Consider the following 21,974-nt stretch of genomic DNA (forward strand, 5'->3'; position numbering starts at 1 on the left):
TATGCTAAGACAATGCTGATGCATTTGGTGTGGTACTAAATCATTCACATGCTCTTGCCTGAGCCCCCGGACACCTGCCCGGAGTCTAGGGTGCAGTCTGTGATCCGGACCAAAACAAAGTGAACTGGCCCAAATGGGGGTTGAACCCATGACCTCACTAGCAGTATAAGTCTGACCAGCAGTGTATGGTTATTTACTGCTCTTCATATGCAACACAGCTCCACTCATTTCAAAGGCTTAGCAGACTTCTCTAGACCTAGGTAAGCAAATCAATCCCCCTTAGCTAGAGGGCAACAGAAGGTCCTCTTAGCAGAATGGCTTAGGTTTAAAGCAGCCTTGAAGAATTTAAAATAGATTCTCTTTCCTCCCATCCTCAGTGAAGTAGCAACAATTGGAACCTTTTAAATCAGCTTTGTGGACTATATAGTGCAGTCCTGAAAGGAGCCAGGTACAGCAACAGGAAGTAGAGTTGTGGGCAATCCTTTTAATTAAAGCTTCTGAAGAATTTATTTTATGGGTTTTTCTAATCTTCTCTTTCACCACTAGGAAGGACACAAAAGTTGGCATTCCAATGTATAAATTAAAAAATGAGGGTTAAAAATGGGGACAATAACAGGCTAACCTAATTTGAATGACGAAGCCTATAGTTTCTACATGTTTATTTACAGGATAATTTTGTGAGCTGAAGCAAAATTGTAAAATTAATAAAAGTGAGTTTTCTGAACATGTGACCAATTGCAAATCTATACTTTATGAATCTAATGTATTTTCTTCACTTTATAATTTTAAACATACTGGAAAATGCACATTTGTATTAACAATAATTAGAGCTTCATTCTCAACAGACTATGTTAAATACTGTTTTCCATGTTTAAAAATTCTTAGCACCTATGAAATTCTTATTCCAAAAGAACTTTAAGTTATCATTTGTCCACGTATTAATGTCTTTTGTTAACAAGAAGTTGCTGAGATAATGTAGCTCTTTAGGACAAGACTTCTATACTGAATGTTTGCTGTTTTTTTTAAAAAAGTGAGAGAGAATGTAAAAAAGAATCCGGAAGCTGTTTCTAAAACAAATATATGTATAACACAAGATAAAATGCTAACAATAAGTATTCAGCCTTCCAAGAACATCAAATTGTTATCAATAAGGCAAAGGAAATTTTTCCAAGGGCTACTACTTTGAATATCCGTATTTGAGGCAAGGTTTCAGGGAACGGCAAAGATCACAGAGGAGGGCGTTGTTCCTTTTGCTTTTTGAAGGAAATCTTTTAAAAAGTATTTTCCCATGCTCATAAAATCATAACTAAAAGTTTAATATTAAATTGCTGGACAAAAACTTCAACATTCAATTATTTTGAAGTACTCAAATTACCAGCAACATTGTCCCCTAGAAGTGGTAACAGCTATTATTTGCATGATATTCTAGACAGGAATAATTGCCTTGAGCATACATTGGTGGAACCATCTTATTCTTCCAGAACACTAAGATACAAACCTGTTCTCTTGTTCGTTCAGGTCCTAATGACTCAAATACTTTAGACATTTACAAGTAGGCTGAACATTTATTTTGCAAATGTTCAGACAAAAGTAAAAATATTCTTAAATGCCTACAGTATAATTTTAGACTACATCTAATATAATACTGATTTCATACAACGTTTGTGTTCAGTCTTTCATCTGAAAAAGTGAAGACTATCTCAAGCCATGATGCTCAGGAAAGGAGGTAGATATCAGTTTACTGTAGTGAAACAAAATATGAATTCATTCTAATGGGACAAGAGAAAAGTGGAATCTAAACTATTAACTTTTCATTTTCTCCATTTGCTAAGCATCAGGGCTTACAATCCATGTGGCTCTGGCTGCTCTTTGGTGAACTGTGCGTATGTGCATGCACACAGACTTTTGTAAGTGTGCTCTATTTCTTAGGTTTTTCTTTTTTCCCATAGCAAGTTCATTTTCCCCTTCAAAATACATGTTAGTAATCTCTCAAAATACCCAATACCTTCTATGTGGTCACTGTGATAATAACAATTTATACATTTCCCTGCGATTTGGAATTTTTTTGTCCAGGTAGGATAAAAACAAACCAAAAAGTGGTATAACATGTTTTTCTTTTACTTAAAGTAAACAAGGGATGGACAAAATGAAATAATTTCATAAACTGCTTTAAATATATTTATGTTTTTATTACTGATGTAGGGTATCTGTGGTATCTGTTCACCAGTATCATTCCTCTGTCCCTTTGGCAAAAATCACTTTCTACCTAGGACTATAATTATTTTTTATAACTTCTTATCTCTTCTACTATTTTACAAACTCTTAAGGCAAAATTTAGATCAGATTTGCAGGAGGAACTGTTTAAACATGATTAAAGGGGGAGATAGCAGCCTCCTAGAAGCAAAAGGGTAATGTTTTTAGACAGATGCAGGAATAGAGTCGATTTCTTGTAGTTTGTCCTCTCCTAATGAAACGCAAGAACCAAGAGCTCTGACACCACAAAAGCCCGTTTTCGGCTTCTCTCCCACCTTCACCTTTTTACAGATGGCCTTTTCTGCTTTTCTACCCAAAGGCATTGTGCCTGTGGCTCTTAATCAAAGCAGCACAGGGATTCCAACCGGAGACTCTGAAGATCTGAAAGATGTGATAAGGAATTAGAATCTGATATAGTCACTGCACTTAATTTCTGTGGCAGTAAGTGCTATATGAATTCAGATAACTCTCTATCACTCAGGAGCCATGACCCACACTGAGAACGGTTCTTGCGCTTTAGTTTCTCTTTCCACATTCTGCTGGCCATTTTTGGGCCACATCTCTGCACATTAGCACAACCACGGGCTAATGAAGGAGTGCATTAAACTTGGAGCTAAAATAAAGATTCCAGATCTCCACAGATTATATTTAGCTGTCCTAGCCTATGGATAATTCTGAGTAAGGGGCATATAACAATGTAGGTTCCAAACTATATCCTAAATTAAACGCTTATAAAATTTGACAAACACTTAATTTCCCATTTGGTAACTTATACACTGAAACTAACAAATTAAGTATAAGTTTTAGGACTCAGGCCATCCTGCCTTTTGTAAAAAAGCGACAAAATGTAGATCATAAACTAAGTTAATTAATTTTGCAGAGAGTTTTTGATATATCTAATTTATTTCTCCAAAAAGCATATTTTAGCCAGAAGTCTTGCCACACACACTTACTAAAAATACTCTGGCCTTAACATCTCCAGAATGAGCTTCCATGACAATAGTGTACAGTCAGAAGTGACTCATGTACAGCTTTTCTTTTCATAAGAAAAATCAGTCTGGGTGATGCTACCATGAGGACTAATACTCAACAAGGAGTGGGGGAGGGGTCTTGTTTAAACTAATTATTCACAATGAGCCAAGTCAAGTTACCTAAAATAATCAAGAATAGGAATGATCACAAAATAGTCCACCCTGAGGGGAAAAAATACAATAACACTGCTTACAACGGTTTTAAACTCACACTGCTTTAGAAAAATGCCAGATTACACCACCAAAATATAAAAGCAAATTTGCTTTACAATGAATCTACTCACTCAGAAGTACCTAATCTAGCCAGGACCTTTGAAAGTAATAAAGTAGGTCTGTTAGCTATTTCCAATATCTCAAAAATCCTAATAGTAAGTGAACACTTGTAACATGCAAACAATCTCTGTCTCATCCTCTCTCTCTCTCACACACACACACCCCCACCCCCCCCCACACTCACACAAAACAAAACAATACACATCACTTTTTATGTGGTCTCCCTGTTCCCTAGAAAGGAACAAACCTCTATTGCTAATTTCTCAGAATTAAGCAGGGCAACAAAGTAGCATAGTTCAGAATCAATCTCCAGACACTGCCCACACATGCATAATTATTTCATTGCCAAGAGGTCTAAATACAACAAAGTAAACAAGAAGAAAAGACTGTCTTTTAAGTGTGATGATACACTACATTCCTGTTTTACGAAATAAGAACACATCTATTAATCACATATATTCTAGAAAAACTACCACCAACTTGAATTTACATAAAGAAATAGACTTACATTTTGCTGGACAATTTATTAGCCAAAATTTTAAGGAATCTTCTTTGATTAAGATGTTTGTGCTTACCTATATTTGTCATTATTGTTTTCTCTATAAAAGTATATAAAGTACTAAAAGAAAGAAAATAAATTTGTCTCTGCTTTCCAATACATAAAAGCCATAAATGCAAGTAGCTTGGTAAACACTAGAAATTATTCTTCTTCAATGGGGACAAAGAATGTTCCTACTTTGAAGTTTCGACCACAAATGAATACAGTAACTTGTGAAATTTAATTTGTCACCATGAATAAACTATCAATAATTCTGAGCTCTCCATCTTGCTTCTTATTTGCTATAGTCTTTCCTGCTTTTACCCAGAGTCTCCAAGGACGAGGAAAGAATAGTCTATTTAATAGTTCCATGTTGTAATTCTCACAGTTTTCCTGCTATCTGCACAGAAATTATACATTTTTACAATTGGAAGAAAATCCTCAGCCTATTTATAAGTTTTTATTTCAGTCTAAAATCAAAATTTCAATTAGGAGAACATATCACGTGACTGTGGCAAGTATTTTAATTTTAAAACAGAATGCTTATAAATAAAAACTTAATCCAGGATAGGCATTTAAAAAGTACCTGGTCATTTTTTAGATTTAGGTTTTAGAGATTAAGAGACCACAAACAAACTAGATCACTGCGTTCTATAAAACCATTAGTTTTTTAAAAAGAAAAAAGGGCACTCAAACAGATACTTGTACACCCATTTCACAGTGGCATTATTTGCAATAGTCAAAAGGTGGAAGTCACTCAAGTGTCCACAGATGGATGAGTGGATAAACAAAATGTGGTAGATACATACAATGGAATATTATTCAGCCTTAAAAGGGAAGGAAATTCTGACACATGCTACTCATGGATGAACCTTGAAGACTTTATGCTAAGTGAAATAAGCCAGTCACAAAAAGATAAATACTGTATGATTCCACTTATCTGAGGTACCTAGAAGAGTCAGAGTCACAGAGACAGAAAGTAGAATGATGGTTGCCAGAGACTGGGGAGGGAAGCATAGGGAGTTAGTGTTTAGTGAGTGCAGAGTTTCAGTTAGGGAAGTTGAAAAAGTTCCAAAGATGAATGGCGGGGATGGCTGAACATCAATGTGAATGAACTTAAGGCTAGAGAACTGTACATTTAAAATTGGTTACACTGGTAAATTGCATGTTATGTATATTTTACAATAAAAAAAGGATATATAGCTGAGTAACATTCTGAAAACTAAACAATAGTCTATCTAATCACAAACAAAGACAGTGAAGAACCAGATATTCTAATTTTTTTAAAAAGACACCTTGCCTGGTGAGTCTTTAATTTCACTGTTTATTTTTTATTTTACTTTCTCATTCCCCTTTATCCTCAACCCTCAAGTTAATTTGATTCCATTTGTAAATTTTGTGATTTATGGGTTTTTAAGATTGGAAGACCAGACTCCAAGAATCACCAATTGTTATGTTAAGGAAAACTGTATTCTTCTTGAAGTCTAGTCCATTATTTACATGTAGCCAAAGAATACAATTTCATATCACACAGTAGCATATTTTTGTAATAAGCGTTATTCTTTTCTACATTATTCCAAGTCAATTTTCTTCTGACTAGTCTATATAACCCTGAGCTATATACTTTTTATAATCTCATCTACAGATTTTCCAGAATTTAAAATAATGTTCCAAAATTTCAATCTTAACTCCTAACTAGGATTTTTCAAGAATTATTGATCCATGATTTGTACAATTTATAGTAACCTGCTTTCAAGTTCATTATTTTCATGACAAAGCTGCAAAACATAAATTCTCAGTAAAGCTTATTTTGTCTTATTCTAAATATAGCAGTTAAGAGCTTGGACTTTACAGTCAGATGGCCTGTGTTTGAATCCTGGTACTACTACTTACTAGATGTGTGAGTGGGTAAATTATTTAAATTCTGTAAATCTCAGTTTCCTCATTTTTAAAATGTGGATATTAATACCAAAGAGTTGTTGTGAGGCCCATGCATATAAAGCTCCTCTGCAGTGTCTGTCATGTACTAAGCTCTTCATAAGCTGTAGTTATTAATAACAACAACAACAACATATAGAAATGATAAGTGCCCTAGCAGACTGAAAGATATGATATTGCAACTTTTTACAGTTTTGACTCTAAAATGAACTGAGAAGAAAGAGCAACTGTATATTTTAAGACTTGTTTTCTTTTGTTCATTCTTTCCAAATAACTTCATTCTTACTATCATATTGAGCAAAACAAATTAAGCCAAACAAAAATGAGAAGACCATGTATGTATATATGTATATACATACACAAACATACACATCTCTCTAATGTGCTCTATACAATTTCAAGAAGTCGGATAGAAACATAAGAAAAAAGTTAAAAAGTAAATAGGAAGAGCCATAGACTGCAATGAGAGTAACCAGGTATACAAATGTAGGCAAATTTCCAAGTTCAACTATTTGAATGATTCATTGAGAATCACATTATTGTCAGAAAAACATACTGTAATTCTTCTGGTAATTATCCTAGGAGACAGATCCACAAGACCAGACAAGTTGGATATTTTCATCCCTTCTTATCAATGTAGGCAAAAGAATTTCATATTTTCTTTAAATAAAACCAAATTGCTACTAGTTACTACTACTAAGGATTTCTAAAGTATATAATATTTGAAACTGGGATTTCTGGCACAATTTCATTAGAAAGTACAAAGGGTGTCTATACTATCAACTCAGACTTCCCAACTCTAAAGAAAAATGGAAATTTTCTAACAGACTTGTGTTTCCGAAAATGTGTTCCTTGGAACCCGAATGGCATAAGACACCGGGGAGGGAGGATAAAAAGGCTTTTCTGCAGTCAAACAAGTTTAAGGCTGGGAAAATCTGCATTCTGTCTCTCTCATAGAGATTCACAACACCATTAACATAAAAGGTTCTGCAAAGTCCTACAGTGAGTGGAGCTATTTAAATTTGTTAAACACTGTTCTCAAAATTTCTGTGGCCACAGAATCCTTTCTTCAAGCATTACCAAGAAACAAGTGGTCCTCATAACAACGTATTTTAGAAAATGTATAATAAATTGCCTTTGATTAGCTGTTAAAAGAGTAATTTCATATGCACCTGTCCCAAAGAGGTAGTCGCTGGCAGAATTTGCTGAAGTCCCAAAATGAGCCCATGGTATTTCATGTTAGGAAAAAAAAATCTAATATGCCTACACTAGCATTTACATTATCTTTAGCAAGTTGAAGTTATTTCCAGAATATGTGTTTTGACCCCTTTACCTCATGTATGTTATTTAATGGAGTCCAAACACCCAATTTCTAATACCTGTGACAATCTAAGAATGAATATGACCCTCCAAGCCCTTGCTTTTCTTTCTGGGCTTCACTGTAACCTAAGAAAACCCTGTAGCTGTGAGCTACACCTTCAAATATAAGAATACTAAACTTGGGTACCAGCATTTTATTAACTGATGCTATGAGCTGCATTTATGCAATTCTACAGTAAAATAATGAATGTTCCACAATGTTAATCCTGAAGAAAAGAAGTGATTATTACTTCATGCCCCTAACATCCCTATTAAATATATAGAACAAAATACTTTAATCACTACTTTATCTATTGGAGGTTAAACAACTTGCCCCAAGTACCAATAGTCAGCAGGGACCAATTTCTCGTTGGACAGACACTGTGCATATTAAACTATAGAAACTGTATTAGATAATCACCCTGAAATGTGAACAAAAACAGGAAATTCCTTTATTAACAGCTTATTATTTAAGGAATTTTCTTCTTTTGAAATAATTTTGGAAAACAATTTGCTAGGAATTTAAACGTGAACCAAAAAATCAGATGGCATGCTAGATAGCTTTTTTGATTCAGAAATTAAGAACAAAGCCTTAACAACTGTAATGAGGCATTCATTACTTTATCCTTGTGTTAGATGAAACAAAATAAGAAAGCTACAATTAATTCTGAGTAAAGTGTGAACGTGAATGATTATCACTTTCTTTGTAGGTTCTCCCTTCAATTTCAAAAGTACATAGAAGTGTAACAAAATGTGTAAGAAGAAATAGACATTAACAATTTTTAAAAAGCCTAACAGAGAAGTCTCAATGACTTATTATGGAGATAATACATTTTGGTAACTCATGGACATTTGGTCATTGATTTTCAAGTTATACAAGATAAGTTGGCCACTGAAAGAAAAAAAAAACCACTTCAAAATATCTATGGCAGAATACATGTAATCACAGTATTTCATATTATGATAATATGTATCAATAACATTTTACCAGAGATAAGGCAATTGGTTGAAGAGAAGAAAAAATCTGACATGAAAGGAGTCAAGAATGTTGACAATTTAGTAAAGAAAAAGGAGTTAAAGTATCAGGTTCAAGTTTCATAAGTTTTTTTTTTTTTTAATGTAGAAGCAGAGGTAACAAAAATTGGTCTTCACCTGGTAAGTGTGTACTCCCTGAGTCCTGAATGCAAATTCATGGCAGAAAAAGTACCTATGCATCCACGCAATCTTTTGTCTCGACCAATCTTCCATGTTACAAACAGTGGGCTGTTGGAAGATAAAAATAGGGTAAATCAATCAGTTCAACTCAAGCAAGTATTTATTGAGTATTTACTATATGCAAAGTTAGGTGCCTGAGCTATAAAGACCAAATGACAGGCTCTCAAGTGGCTGAGTCTAGCCCAATAGGACTGTATTTAGCAAGAGCTATAGCTACATTGTACTGAGTGTATCCTATATGTTAGGAAGCACAATAAATGTTTAAAACAAATTATCCGTGTTGATCCTCATTAACAACTCTAGGAGGTTGATACTAACATTCTGTTTTACAGATCAGGCAGTCCCACAGTTAACACATAATGAAGTAGGAACTCAAATCTGGGCAATCTTGACTACAGAGCCTTAACCATCATGGCTGACTGCCTGATTCCTCATTTAAACCTCAAGTTACTGATTGATTGGTAAGTTTAGCTTAGAAAATCAGCAGGAAAAATCAACCATTTCAATAAATACTTACTGAACATATCAGGGCAAAGTACTGTGAAAGGTGTTACAAGAGATACAAAGTTGCCTAAAACATAGTTGTTGCTCTCTAGGAGCCAGAACAGGAGGCAGGCATGTTCAAAGCTAACACAAGAAAAAAGGAAGTAAGTGCTATAAACCACATTCAAAATGCCATAAATAAAGCTACTGGGATAGAAGAAAATTCATTGAGTTTGGTCTTCTTCAGTTTGGCATAGAAAAATGAGTAGGGTTCAGAGAGGTGAAGGGCAACAGCAAATATTAACAAAGCAATACTCTGAAACCAGAAAATTTATTTTAATTATTAGATAAAATTGTTGCTAATAAATATAATCTCTCAAGCATCAAATATCAAAGTATCAATTATAATAAAATGGCATCAAGAAGGTAATGTAGTTTTAAATGAAGTTTAATGCAGTAGATGTTTGGGTTCTATAGCAAACCACTGACAGCCTCGATTAATGGTTAAGTCTAAAAACAATTATTTTCTAAATAGAAGCAATTTATATGTCAGTTTTTATTAAATAAATTAATTTACTCATTTTAGGACACTATGTAAAAAGATTACTACCCCACAGTTAGGGATAGTTTGTGTTAACATAAACATTCACAGTATTATTAGTATAATACATTTCTGCTCTCTAAAAATTTAAATTTTAGGGGGACGTATCATATTTCACATATTTCTTGTAGAATGCTGTTGAGCTAGAGAACACATTCTTTATAAAGTACTCTCTAGTCAGTCATCAGCAATTGGGTGAAAAGACATCCTGTTCGAGTACTTCAATCACCCACCTCAAACATTTAAATTATGCTGAGTCTGACAGGCAGCCACAATGGCAGACAGGTTCCCAAATAACTAACATATACAAACCAGGGAGGAGCAGTACTAAGAAATACCTTCTTCCAAGAGGCAAATGCCCAGAGACATTGAAGAAGATGACTAAAGTATAAGGCCAAGTTATTGCTGACGTTAGTATTTACGTGCTGGATGACCTACGCTAAAGGTACTAAAATAAAAAGCAAAATTCCAGGTTTTCTGCTTTCTACATCATATGTACTAAACATCTTCTAACTCGAGACAAGATTCTAATGCTCCACTTGAAAATTTTCTCTAATTGCTCTTGACTAGTAGTTGATTAGGAAGACAAGAATTAGATGGGATTATTTTCTCACCAATTCTTCTTTTACTCATACAAATACTAAAAGTCACATATTATCTTTAAAAGCGAATTTCACCTCTTCATTTTTCCCTTTCTGACGTGGTAGAGTCAACATCAGCAAGCATTATATGGACAGTAAGACATCAATCCTCTCCCATAACAACGGCTATATAAAATATCTCTACGTAAGACAAGCCCCTTGACAGATTCAAAACATAGTGAATCATACTGTAATATAATAACATGTCTTTAAAATACCATGATGGCTTCTCAATAACACAGTAAGTTTTATATTCTCTTCCTCAGTGACTTGAGTGAGATACCTAAAAGTGTGAGTGAATTCATTTCCTATCAAAAACACTAGAAATGAAAGGCATTTAAAAGTACTTTACCTTCAGTTCTCTCATTTATCCCTCTAAAATATATATGTATATCATTCTTACTATAATCCTATCTACTCAAACATTCAAAATTTGTAGGGTAAATAGAAAAAGAATACCAATTAAACACTATATTATGAAATATGTTGGAGGGCATTCAAACACATAGTGGAGGAAAATTCTATATAGTTTCTTATTATGCCATACTATCACTGATGATGGGGATGATTACTTCAGGGGGTAAGGTGCTAGAAGATAAGCTGCCTTTTACCAAGCAGGCTGGGAGAGAAGGCACTCTATAATAAGCAAGGGCATGGAGATGTAAAAGTGCACACCAGTTTTAGGGAACAGGAAGGAGTCTGACAGTCTTCATAACTTGCTATGGTCTCTTCCAGACTTAACATTTTATGAATTTTAGGCACTGTTGAATATGTGTTCTCAAGAACCCTCATAAGAGGCAGAGCAGATGCAGAATCTTCTGCACTTTCCCTGTTCCTTACCTGCCCCGGGTAACATCCACTTTGGGGGTTGGTATTGCGGGGAAGTATCTGTGTCAAAGATGGGAGGGATTGCTACTTGACAACCCCACTGTGTTTAGGACAGATGCCTGAAGATGGAAGAAATCAGACTTTTAGTAGACAGAATAAAACTATTCCTTCAAAATCTGGGACTCTAATTTCTCATTTACAAATGTTCATCCAATGTCTGTTATAAGGAACACATACATGGAACTTAAAAAAATACCCAAATAACTAAAAGCAACATTTCATGAGGAAAAGAACTGGGGAAGTTAAGCATTTTAAAGTAGACTAAAACAGAATAAGCATCACTGAGTACAAGAGATTGTATCTCGTGTCTGATAATTACTTTGCACAGGGCAATGACTATTGGAACATTCAATACATATTATCTAAAAATAGCGACAATTTTTTTTTCTTTTCCCAACACACAGAGGGAAGAAATAGGCAATTTCATTCTTAAATGTGTTATTAAAACATGTATGAGTTCCCAAAAGGACATAAGACATCAGCAAATTCAGAGACAGGTCAAAGCAGAAAAAGGGATTTGAGCCTGTTGAGAGGAGGTGCTCAATGACAAGAAAATAAGGAAAACAGTTCACAGTAAGACAAAGATTGAACATTTTTGGAAAATACTTTTACCATACAGTTTAAGGCCACCTACATACATTGAAAACAACTCTACAAACTAGAAAGGGGCTCAAAACGAAATTAAATATTAATGGAAATGTTTATCTGAGGGTAACCAGACATAGGTTTTTAAGGAATTTTCCTCCTTCTGAACATTTTGTACCACTATGTTCTGAGAAACCTTTGGAAGAAAGTTAACTCTCTCCACTTTTCCAAGCCTGTAGACAGGAACAGGAAGTAATCACCTAATCTAGGTGAATCCTCCCAGCCAACTGGCAGCCAATACCATCAAGTCAATAGTAGTTCTCAGGGAAATGTAGTTGCATGTAATCAGCAAAAGTACAGAAAAGCAGTGTAAATCTGAAGAGGAGACTCCCCATCCCAAGTTGTCTAAGCTTCTCTTTTAAGACTATCCTACTGATGCAGACCAGATTAGAAATATGTTTGTGGGAGGGGGTACAACGATGAAAAATGTATATTTACTTAACAATACTTTACCATAAATCCTATCTCCCCTGTCATACCAAGGCAAAAACAGTGGTTAAAGAAAAGCCTCAGACATTTGCAAGTCCCCATTTAGGCAATTTGCTCTTCTTTAGAATGAAATTCTTTAGAATGAGATTTTTAGGTGGTAACGTTAACAATATAATATCAGTCCCCATCAATATAATACTAATTACTATAAGAGTAATTCCACAAGCTTATTTACACTGTAGGTAGATACAGGAAAAGAGAGTAAGCCCTCTGGCTTGGTTCTTTTCTTCTGCCATCAAATAATGATGGCTTCTTAACTGTACTCAGGTTCCTCAGCAAATTGACTCAAACATCCAACTGTATTACTCATAACATCCAACTCAATACCATAATTCCCAGGATCTAGAAGCTCAGAGAAAAACAGAAATGGTGGAGTCTTCCTTCCACCACTAAGTTAAAATCTTTCATGTCCTATTTCTACACAAAGAAGCTATATATCTCATTCTCAAATTATATAAACTGAAGATTCAATTTGTGAAAATGTACTCAATATGGTTAAATCCTGTATTAGTCTGCTTGAGCTGCCATAACAAAATACCACAGAATAGGCAGCTTAAACAATAGAAATTTATTTTCTCACAGTTCTGGAGGCTGGAAAGATCAAGGTTCCAGTAGGGTTCTGTTTCTAGCGAGAGCTCTCTTCCTGGCTTGTAGATGCCTGCTTTATCCTCACATGGCCTTTCCTCTAAGCTTTCAGAATGAGAGAGAGACAGCGAGTGTGCAAAAGAGCTCTCTAGTATCTCTTCTTATAAAGACACTAATCCTATTGGATCAGGGCTCCATCCTTGTGACCTTATTTAACCTTTTATCTCGTTACAGGTCCTACCTCCAAATACAGTCATATTGGAGGTTGGGGGGGGGGGGGTCAACATATGAATTTTGTGGGAGCACAAATTCCCAAAAAAAGACTTTACCACATAGTTCAAAGTTTATATAATAAGGTATCTAAGGTTATTAGCAGAAAGAGATTTTAAGAGATTACCTATTTCCTCTTCATTCTACAGGTGAAAAACCAAAAGTGATCCAGACAGACTAAGTGCAGAGTCACCAAACTGGTTATTGTTAGAACCTAACTAGTCCTCCATATTTTCTTACTACCAATTTAATTTTTTCCCCCAGTATAGGAAAAAGAAAATTGTGAGTAACAAAGTGAGATGTCTTCTAAAATACCAGAGAATAAGAAAATCCCAAGAATACTACACAGTACCACACAGGTGAGCATAAGCACAAATCTCCTTCTCCTCCTCTTCCTCCGCCTCCTCCTCTTCCTCCTCCAAGGAGGGGAGAGAATTAGCTGAGAAGATACCAGAACAAACTGGAAATGCTGGATCAGCCTAGAAACACTAGACCAAATTTACAAGCTTCTATACTACTCCCATTTAGAATCCCATAGCAAAACCTACCAGTTTATCTTTGACGGCTTCCCAACACCCTTTTTTAAAAAAATTATTTTATTGAGGTCATATTGGTTTACAACACTGTGTAATTTCAGGTGTACATTATTATGTATCAGTTTCTGTATAGACTGCATCGTGTTCACCACCAATAGTCTAGTTTTTATCTGTCACCATAAATATGTGCCCCTTTACCCCTTTCCCCTCTGGTAACCATCAATCTGTTCTCTTTATCTATGTGTTTGTTTCTCTCCCACATATGAGTGAAATCATACAGTATCTGTCTTTCTCTGTCCGACTTATTTTGCTTAGCCTAATACTTCAAGCTCCACCCACATTGTCTCAAATGGCATGACTTTGTCTTTTTTATGGCTGAGTAGTAGTTCATTTGTGTGTGTGTGTGTGTGTGTGTGTGTGTATGTACACCACATCTTCTTTATCCACTCATCCAACACACTTTCTGATTCCCTCTCAACCTTCTTGCTTCATTTTTCCTGTTGTATAGCCAGTCTTCATCAAACTCAGGTGTTCTATCTAATATCTACTAATTTCCACCATATCAAAATTTCCATTTACCATTGGTTAACAATTATTTAGCTAAGTATTGATCTGAATGTTTAAGTAATTCATATTACATAATGAGGCTTTTTAATGAATGAATCATTAATGAATGAATGAGGCTTCCAGATAATTTGAAATTCAAATTGATAGGAAGCCCTGAAAGGAGAGGAATAGGAGGGGGTAAATAGAATGGGGGGTGGGGAGAAGGTAAGGTTTTCAATGCATTTCTCATCCACACCAATCCTTTACTGCAGATAAGGAAAACACATTAAATCACCATTATAGCCTTATACCACACTCCTCTCTCCAACCTCTGTAAGAAGCCTGCATCCCATGGGGCTCAGGAAAATAAAGAGACGCTGCTTAAACAGACAGCAAGGGTTAGTATAGAAGACCACAAATGTCTGAAAGTGGGAATCAGGAATTACCAATCTTTCAGTACTCTGCCTGGTGTTCCTAGAAATTTTATCCTAGCAGGATAAAATTCTTCTTTCTCCCATTTTTATAATGTTAATTTAACTGGCAAATGCTAGAGGAAGAGAGGCAGTCTAAAATCTTACAGATGATTGGGAAGGTTAAAAGTGTGTGTCTTGTAAATCAAGGGTAATCACCACTGACATACAACCAGCCAAATCACAAGCATACTTTAAAGGATTAGCTTGATTCTGCCAGTTTTTGAACTGAAAGGACTATTTCTTCCTTTTAGCAAGACCAAATCAACAATTTTCAGTAAACCTTTTAAAAACTTCAGTCTCAGATTTGATACAGTGTGATAGTCTGTTACTATTTTGTTTTTTAGAGCTTCAAATTAGATGAGGAAGACTATCTGCATTGGGAAAAAGATTCTATATTTGCACATATTTTCTTAGTTTATACTGCAGTGGGTCTTAAATTTAATATCTGGTAGCATTTTAAGGATGAAATACTTATGTGTTTTCTTCTGGTAACAGAAACAAACCACAAATCTTTATTATCTGAAAATCTAACTCATAAAATAAATTTTAAATGACAAATTGCTATAGATTTCCAAAATGAAATTTCTATTTGGAATTCCTATTCTAAAACCATTTGTTCAAAGAGCTTTAAGGTTTGAGACTCGGTCTTTACTATGAAAAGAATTACTTTAATATAAAACAGGCCAGGAAAAAAAGGGTGACCTTCTCCTGAAGTGTTAAGATTTCTAAACTCAATATAAGCAAAACTAAGAGAACTAGGAGAAGTAGATCAGGGATTTTAGAATGAATATTGATTGATAGTCAACCCATTTTTTATGCCATTAAAAATTTTTATGGAACTGTATTTCAGTACTTCCATTTGACTATTTGTATGCTGGACAGTCAGGGAATCAACTATGGGATTTTTTGTTTGTTTTGTTTTGGGTTTTGTACCTATATCTTACCTTCCCAGCTAATGACCTGTCTTCTACCACCTTGTCTTATCCTCAGAACCCATTAAATCACCAAAAATAGAGTAGTTAGGAAATAAATATGCTGATTGATTTAAACCCTAATATACAAAAAAGGCTGGAAAGTTATCCAGCTTCTGCATTCTAGATTTTTATCGTTTCCCATTCCAAGGAGATCTGATGTAACATGCCACCTTAATAAGTAAGAGCGGCAATAAAACTGTGATATACTTCTTTTTCACGTGTTTTGTGGGTTTAGAAAGGTAACAGTTTTGATTTGAAGGTGCTTGTATTGGATTACTTGATCCTTTGGGAGAAAGGAGCTGGATAGACTCAGCTTTGTAGCACGAATTCGGCAAGCCCTTCTCATTTTAAGGGGAAGAAGAAAGGCAGGATCTAGAGACAAAGTACTCAACTGAGACCATATTTTGTATCAGGGCTGCTTATGTTGGCTTTGCCTTTTTTCCTCCCCCTCCTCTTTTACCTTTCAGAACAACAGTTCAACCTCTCAAGAACCTCTACTATGAAATACCCAAGAGGTGGAGGGGTTTGTTGCATGGAATTGACATCTTCACCTCCAAAGTGCTTCTTTTAAAAATCGACTTTATTAAAGTATAACTTATATACAATAAAAGCACCCATTTTAAGTGTAAAAGCCAAAAAATTTTGACAAATGTATACATACATGTAACCTAAACCACAATCAAGGTACAGAACATTTCCATCACCCCAAAGAGTTCCCTCGTGCCTCTTTGCAATCAATCTCCTCCCTACACTCCCAGACCCTAGCAAACACTAGCCTACTTTCGGCCACTACAGTTTTGCCTTCTAGAATTTCATGGAAATGGAATCATCCAATATGTCGTCTTTTGTGTCTAGCTTCTTTCACTTAGAATAATGCTTTTAATATTCATTCATGCTGTTTGGTCTTTTTTCTTGTTGAGTACTATTCTATTGAATAGATATCCCACAATTTGTTTATCTACTCACCCACCGATAAACATTTGGGTTGCTTCCCATTTGGGGCTATTATAAATAAAGCTGCTACGATAATATTTGCATTTAAGTTTTTGTGTGAACATAAGTTTTCATTCCTTTTAGGTAACTACCTACAAAGAGAATTGCTGAGCTATGAGTAGGTGTATGTTTAACTTTATAAGAAATTGCCAAACTATTTTCCAATTGGCTGTACCAATTTCCAGAGGCTGTACTAACTACATTCCTACCAGCATTGTATGAGCATGCCAGCTGCTCCAAATCCTAACCAACATCTGGTATTGTCTTTCTTTTTAATTCAAGTTAATGGATAGGGGTATCTTATTGAAGTTTCAATTTGCAGCACTCTGATAACTAAGAATATTGAGCAACTCTTCAAGTGCTTAATATTCATTCACATATCTTCTTTCGGGAAGTACTTGTTCAACTTGTTTATTCATTTTTAAATTGGATCGTTTCTTTTTATTGAGTTGTAGGCTTTTAAAAAATATATTCTGGATACCAATCTTTATTACATATATGCATTGCAAATATTTTCCTAGTCTGTCATTTGTCTTTTTATTTTCTCTATGGTATCTTTTGAAAAGTACACATTTTTTATTTTGATGAAGTTTAATTTTATGAATTTTCCTTTTCTGGTTCATGTTTTTGTGTCCAATAGAAGGTCCAAAGGTCTTTATCCAAAGGAGATCATGAAGATTTTCTCCTCTTGTCTTCCAGAAGATTTATAATTTTAGCTTTACATTTAGGTTTATGATCGATTATGAATTACTTTTCGTATATACTACGAGGTAAAGGTTGAGGTTCATGTTTTTTGGTTAATATTTGGTGATGGGTTTTTGTGTGTATGTACTTGAGGAATATTGGTCTGTGGATTTCTTGTAATATCTTTGTCAGTTTTTGGTATCACAGTGAAGTCAGCCTCAGAATGATTTGAGAAGAATTCTATCCTCCTCCATTTTCTACAAGTTTGGTTTATTTGTTCCTTAAGTATTTGACAGAATTCACCGTTGAAGTCATTGGAGTTTATATTTTAATTATGGGATGACTTTAAACTACAAATTTAATTTCTTTAATAAATATAAGGCTATTTAGATTTTCTAGTTCTTTTTGAGTCAGTTTTGGTAATTTGTTTCTTTCAGGGAATTCTATTTCATCTAAGTTGTAGAATTTATTAGCATAAAGTTATTCACAACATTCCCTTTTTTCCTTTTCATCTCTGTAGGATCTGTAATGATGCCCACTCTTTCCTTCATGATATTGATAATTTGTGTTAATTTGTATCTTTTCTCTCTTTTTTATCTTCATTAGTATAGCTATAGGTTTAAAATTTTATTGATCTTTTCAAAGAGCTGGCTATTGGTTTCATTGATTTTTCTCTATTGCTAATTTTCTATTTTACTGATTTCTACTCTTCTAATATTTGATTCCTGTTACTTACTTGAAGCTGAATTTGTCCTTCATTTTCTTGCTTCTTAAGGTGGAATCTCTGATTGTTGATTTTAGATTTTCCATATTTCACAGCTATAAATTTCCCTCTAAGCACTGTGTTAGTTGCATCCCACAAATTCTAATGTTGTGTTTTACATTTAGTTCAAAATATTTTCTAATTTCCCCTATAATTTCTTCTTTGACTCATGATTTATTTAGAGATATACTGTGTACTTTCCTAATATTTGTGAATTTTCCAGATTTTGTTATTGATTTCTTATTTAATTCCATTTTGGTCAGAGAACATACTTGGTATTATTTCAATTCTTCTGAATGTATTCAGGCTTGGTTTCTGGCCCAGAATGTGGTCTATCTTAGCCAACGTACCATGTGAATTTGAAAAGAAAATGTATTCTGGTACAGTCAGGTCCAGTGTTTTATAAATGTCAATTAGCTACAGTTAGTTGGTAGTGTTGGTTAGGTTTTCTAACTCCTCACTCATTTTTCCTGTCTACTTGTTCTATCAGTTATAGAGTTAAGAGTGTTGAAATATCCAACTCTAATTGTGGTTTTGTCTATTTATCCTTTCAGTTGTATCTGATTTTTCTTCAAGTATTTTGAGGCTCTGTTAGGAGTAGACACCTTTTAAGATTGTTGTCTTCTTGATGAATTGACCACTTTATCATTAAGAAATGTCCTCCTTTATCTCTGGTAATTCTGCTTGTCCTGAAGTCTAATCTGTCTCATATTAATAGTCACTCCAGCTTTCTTATGACTAGTGTTTGCATGATGTATCTTTTTTCCATATTTTTATTTTTAACCTATCTGTATCTTTATTCTTAAAGTGGGTTTCTTATAGACAGTACATATTTGGGTCTTGCGTTTTTATGCAGCCTTTTTTTTTTTTTTTGATTGGCCCTGGGCTAACATCTGCTGCCAATCCTCCTGCTTTTCCTGAGGAAGATTGGCCTTGAGGTAACACCAGTGCCAATCTTCCTCTGTTTGATATGTGGGATCCTTGCCACAGCATGGCTTGATAAGCAGTGCTAGGTCCTCATCCAGGATCTGAACCGGTGAACCTTGGGCTGCTGAAGCAGAGCACATGAACTTAACTGCTACGCCACCAGCCCAGTCCCTTTATGCAACTTTTTAATTGGAATATCTAGACTACTTACATTTAATGTAACTTTGATATGATTATGTTCAGGTCTACCATCTTTATACCCGATATTTGTTTTCTGTATTTCCCACCTGTTCTCTGCTCATCTTTGTCTGTCTTCTTTTGGATTAAGTGAATATATTTTAGTATTCCTTTTTATCACCATTATTAGGTTATTAGTTGTGCCTTTTTTGGTGGTTGTTCCAGTTTGTATATGATGCATCTTTAACTTACTGAAATCTACCTTCAAGTGATATTACATCACTATACATACAAGATAAGGACCTTAGCAGGATACTTCCATTTCACTCCTTCCATCCCTCGGTGCTATTGTCATACCTTTTGCATCTACATACCTTATAAATTCCATGATAGATTAATTTTGCTTTAAACAATGACTTAACTTTTAAAGAAATTTTAAAATGAGGAGAAAGTCTTTTCTATTTACCCTACACTTACTGCACTTATCTGGCACCCTTCATTACTTTGTAGACATCCAAGTTTCTATCTGGTACCATTTTCCCTCAGCCTGAAGAATGTCCTTTAGTATTTCTTATAGTTCAGGTCTGCTGGTGACAATTCTTTCAGTTTTTGTTTGAGAAAAATATATTTCATATTCATTTATTTTTGTTTGAATATTTTAAAGATATTTTCCATTGAAGATAGGATTTGAGGTTGACAATACTTTTTTCTTTCAGTACTTTAAAGATGTCATTGCATTGTCTTCTTGTTTGCATTGTTTCTGAAGAGACTTATATGATTTCTTGTCTTTGTTCTTCTGTATGTAATGTGTCTTCTTTTCCTCTAGCTTCTTTTCAAATCCTCCTTCTACCACTGGTTTTCAGCAATTTGATTATGATAGCCTTAGTGTGGTTTTCTTTGTGGTTATCCCACTTAGGGTTTGCTGAGCTTCTTGAATCTATTGGTTTACAGTTTTCATCATAATTAGAAATTTTTAGCCATTATTTCTTCAACTATTTTTTTCTGCTTATTCTTCTCTCTGCTTTCCTTCTGGGGCTTCAATTACATGTATGTTAGTCGGCTTGGTATTGCCCCCACAGTTCACTAAGGTGCTCTTTCTTTTGTTCAGCTTTTTCCATTCTCTGTTTCACATTGGATAATTTCTATTATGTCTTCAAATTCATTGATCTTTTCTTCTAATCTGCTATTAATCTCATCCAGTGAATTTTTCATTTCATATACTATACTTGTTAGCTCCAGAAGTTCTGTTTGGTTCTTTATATGTCTTCAATTTCTTTCCTCATTATATTGATGTTTTTCTTTCAATTGTTCAACATAGTTTCATAACTGCTTTAAAGTCCTTGTCTGCTAATTCTATAACCATCATTTTGGGTTCCGTTTCTAATGACTGACTTCCTCCTGATCATGGGTCACATTTTAGTGCTTCTTGGAATGTCTAGTAATGTTTTGGATGTTAGATATTATAATCATTATATTCTTGAGCATTTTGATTTTACTGTCTTCCTTCAAAGAGTGTTAAAGTCTGTTTTGTCATGCATCTAAAATTTTGGTAGATAAATTATTTTTCAAGGCTTGGTTTTAAGTTTTGTTAGTTTGGGTTCAGAGTACCCTTTACTGTAGGGCTACATTAGCCCTACTACTAAGGTGTGATCTTCTGGGGTCTCTACTGAATGACCTGGGTGTGCAACAAGGTCTCTCAACTCTTGCTGTAGGAACTCAAATGTCTCCAATTCCTGTATGAGCTCTGGTAAATTTTCAGCTTACCCCTCCTGAGGAATTGTTTTTCCCCAGCCCCATGGTGTTTCTCTCAACACATGCATAGATTCACATTCAGCCACAGATAAAGGGAACATTTATGCAGATTTCTAGAGCTCTTTCTCTGAGTAGCTGACCCCCCCCCCCCCCCCCCGCGCCCCCTGCCCCTCACTCCAGTACTCTGCACTACAAATTCCTTTCTCCTAGGCCTCCCTGAGTTCCCATCTCTGTCTCATTAATTCAACAAAACTTCAGGCTCTGCTTGGGTTCCCTCTCACAATGCTATGGTCCAGAAACTGACTGTACACAAAAAGCCAGGGTGACTATAGGGCTCACTTTGTTCCCTTTTCCTCAGTGACCACAGTTATGTGCTACCTGTTGCCTGTTGTGTGAAAACAGTTGTTCCACATATTTTGTCCAGTTCCTAGTTGTTTGCAGGATATGTGAGGCAAAAGGGAACAAGTCTTATATGAGTTACTCCGTCATGGACCAAAGTGGAAGTCCCAAAGCATTTTAACACTGAATCACTTGAAGAGTCAAACTCTGTGGTAGGTTTCACATATTAAATGTGGAAAAAGCCTACCACAAATAGTAGAAGACTACAGCAAGCAGAAAAATGGTTCAGGAAGCAGAAAGCAAAAGGGACAGATCTCTTCAGCTTTGACAGGTGGTGAGCCCTTAGAAGACTATAAAGTGACTCAACCAATTTCAGGGGTAACACACTGCTCAGAACAAAAGGTTAGAGATGTCACTCTTAAAAAATATCAAATCAAGAGCTCTAAAATCCAAAGTAATGAAATACAAAAATCAAAGCAGTCAGGTAAAAACTGAACTTGACAAAAGTGTCAGTTACCAGTCACACTGATATTTCCTTCTTTAAGCCCATGCCAAAAATAGCTCTCTCCTCTTATTCTCCTTCCACACTTAAAAAATAAAA

The 21,974-nt window shown here is 34.9% G+C and overlaps 2 protein-coding genes across 3 annotated transcripts in view; one reads left to right on the forward strand and one right to left on the reverse strand.

Moving 5' to 3' along the window:
* TMEM164 (transmembrane protein 164) overlaps nt 1-21,974 on the forward strand; it is a 257,355-nt gene that overhangs the window by 232,585 nt on the left and 2,796 nt on the right. The window contains exons 7-8 of one of the 2 annotated variants that reach the window (XM_070256894.1): nt 13,474-13,568; nt 16,206-16,766. In XM_070256894.1, the coding sequence (XP_070112995.1) occupies nt 13,474-13,568; nt 16,206-16,332 (222 nt within the window). In that variant the 3' untranslated portion in view covers nt 16,333-16,766. Of the gene's footprint in view, nt 1-13,473; nt 13,569-16,205; nt 16,767-21,974 lie in introns of those variants that run through there. The other variant, XM_070256895.1, reaches the window with a different exon arrangement.
* Nucleotides 1-21,974, reverse strand: part of AMMECR1 (AMMECR nuclear protein 1) — a 107,538-nt gene that overhangs the window by 49,068 nt on the left and 36,496 nt on the right. Inside the window, exon 2 of the mRNA XM_023633927.2 lies at nt 8,545-8,655. Within this exon, the coding sequence (XP_023489695.1) occupies nt 8,545-8,655 (111 nt within the window). The remainder of the gene's footprint in view (nt 1-8,544; nt 8,656-21,974) is intronic.

This window comes from Equus caballus, chromosome X, assembly GCF_041296265.1.
Source record: "Equus caballus isolate H_3958 breed thoroughbred chromosome X, TB-T2T, whole genome shotgun sequence".
Taxonomy (NCBI): Eukaryota; Metazoa; Chordata; class Mammalia; order Perissodactyla; family Equidae; genus Equus; species Equus caballus.